The 2500-nt window shown below is 41.8% G+C and overlaps 1 protein-coding gene across 4 annotated transcripts in view; it reads left to right on the top strand.

Moving 5' to 3' along the window:
- Nucleotides 1–2500, top strand: part of LOC125042252 (diphthine methyltransferase-like) — a 4373-nt gene that overhangs the window by 1475 nt on the left and 398 nt on the right. For all 4 annotated transcript variants that reach the window (XM_047637792.1, XM_047637793.1, XM_047637794.1 and 1 more), the window contains exon 2: nucleotides 1753–2500. This exon is cut by the window's right edge. In XM_047637792.1, coding sequence (XP_047493748.1) covers nucleotides 1760–2500 — 741 coding nt within the window. In that variant the 5' untranslated portion in view covers nucleotides 1753–1759. The remainder of the gene's footprint in view (nucleotides 1–1752) is intronic.

Raw genomic sequence — 2500 nt, 5'->3', positions numbered from 1 at the left:
AACTTTTTACTTGAATCGTAAATATTGATAGGACTGTTTTTGATAATGTGCTTGCTGTCTCATATTTTTAGGAAAAATTTAAGGAGGGAGAGAATCCAGGGAAGGGGGTTGTTGGGACAAAAGGTCACGATTAAATAGTTTCCAATGTTTTTGAGTTCAGGAAGTGGAGTCAGTTTGGGAAGTCAGAGAAACAAAGGTTTTCATATGAGGGGTAGAAGAGGGGACAGACATTTGATGAGTGAAGGGAGAGGCTGATGGAAGAGAGGATTTAGAATGGCAAAAGAAAATGAAGTGGAATGAAGAAGAGATACTGGGGGATACCGGGACATATCTTGGGAAGGAGGGTGAGAGGCAAAGTAAAGGGCAACACTGGAGTTGGGAGTAAGAGAAAAACCTAGTCTGCGTGCTTCCTGTCTAGCCTCGCATAAAGTGAGGCCAAGGTTGAATCTGATAATTGCCACCTCAGACTCAAACTTGTAAATAGGGTAGCCCCTATAGAATACATTATGGGAGCCACTACAATTTGCACATGTGTGATTGTATAAAGCAGTTTGATTGATCCTGACCAGGTTGGGCACACAAAGGGCATCAGGTTGTGGAGCAGCAGTATTTCGCAGGGTTGCCTTGATACCAACAATTCTGACATTGATGGGAGCGGTTGATATGGTTGGACATGGAGAGACTCTTTGCACATATTAACACTAAGATAGATCATGGCTACTGAAAGTAATCTTGGCAATATTGGTGGACTTACAGCAGCCTGTAGGGGGAATGGTGTAACACTGTACTGATAGTATGTTATAGTCCATGAGGTAGGGGAGTAAGTCTTCTACCCAATCTTACCAGTCCTTGTCATAGACAGGACAGAGAGGTAGAGACAATTCTGGTACAAGCATTAAGGGAGGGATTCAGCTGGGCAGGAATGGGTTTGCCAGTGAAGTTAGTTAGGGTTGTTAATGCTTTAGCTTGGGATTCAGCTGTAACAGTGACAAGGTGGGAAGTACGGAAGGAAACTTTGTCTACTTGTTTTTAGAGGCATTGCTGGAAGACGAGAGTAAGTGGCTGTAGAAGGGATCATGAAAAATCTGTCCCATTTTCCTGGGGTAGACTGAGTATTCAAAAGGTTTGTAGAAGTGGGGGTAGTAGAAGAGGTAGTACAGTAAGGCTGCAGAGTAGTAATAAGATGAAGAAAGCTGTGGGGGTGGAGGAAGTGAAGTAGAGGATGGTGGGAGAGGAGGAATATTTTCTGGAGGTTGAGTAATGCCCTGAGTAGATGATTTGGACTGGACTGAAGTGGTAGTAGGCATTGAGGAGGGGGTAGTAGTAATAGCAATGTTCAGAGTTGTAGTCAAAGGTGATAAATGGGCAAGCCTCAATGCCCCAATGAGGGTGCAGTCTTCATTACAGTCCACCCCCCAGGGTAAGGGCTAGATAACTAAACAGGAATACTTAAGTCTCCTGAGACCCCCCCCCCAACCCCTGGCAACAATGGGGGTATAGCTGTGGCAAACAGGACTGTAAAAAATGTGGCAAACCATGATTTGGATAAATGGGACTTTATGGTTAAATGTAGCACTCTTTCTATGTGAAATTAGTGACTCTTCTACTTCCCCAATAAGTTTGTTTTTATTATTGTTGATGTTGTTACTATTACCATTATTATCATTATGATAATGATGATGATTTAGTCTTTATTTATATTTCCAAACATTTGCTTGATATTTGAACAAATTGTTTTCTATTTATTTTTAGGTTGAAAATGGCCTTAGAGATGAGGCATCTATTTTCCTGGGATACTGAGTACAGTGCTGACTCAGCTGAGTTCTGCCCTATTAGTACATATGAGGATTACCTTGCAGTGGGTACATACCAGCTGACAGATCCTGAGAAAGCTTTAGACACCTCAAATGAGGGAGGTGAAGGAGAAACAGATAGTCTAGATGGAGCAGCAAAGGATGTACCAAAAAAACGACTAGGCCGTCTCTACCTCAAGCAGAAGATTGATGAAAAACTATGTTTAGTTCAGCAAATTGATATGCCTGCTATTTTGGATATGAAGTGGTGTCAGCATGAGATATCAGGAACACCAGTGCTAGCCATTGCAAATGCTGTTGGTCAATTACTTCTCTATAGACTAATAACAGCAGGAGAGAAATTGTGTTTGGAGTATCACTGTAAGTTTCAAATAGAAGAAGAAACCCTTGCTCTCTCACTAGACTGGTCAACAGGAAAAACTATCAGTGAGAATCCTTTAATATCAGTTAGTGATTCTAAGGGAAAGATCAACATTTTACAGTTGACTAATGGAGAACTTGTTCTCCAAAAAAGATTTTTAGCCCATGACTTTGAAGCTTGGATAACAGCCTTTGACTACTGGGATCCTAACACAGTGCTTACGGGAGGTGATGATTGCAAGTTCCGCAGATTTGACATTAGAGCTGAATCAGCCCTACCAGTGTTTACTAGCAGAGTGCATAGTGCAGGAGTTACAAGCATTCAA

This window comes from Penaeus chinensis, chromosome 31, assembly GCF_019202785.1.
Source record: "Penaeus chinensis breed Huanghai No. 1 chromosome 31, ASM1920278v2, whole genome shotgun sequence".
Taxonomy (NCBI): Eukaryota; Metazoa; Arthropoda; class Malacostraca; order Decapoda; family Penaeidae; genus Penaeus; species Penaeus chinensis.
The sequence above is the reverse complement of the archived record's forward strand: the minus strand, read 5'-3'. Positions and strand labels throughout refer to the sequence as shown.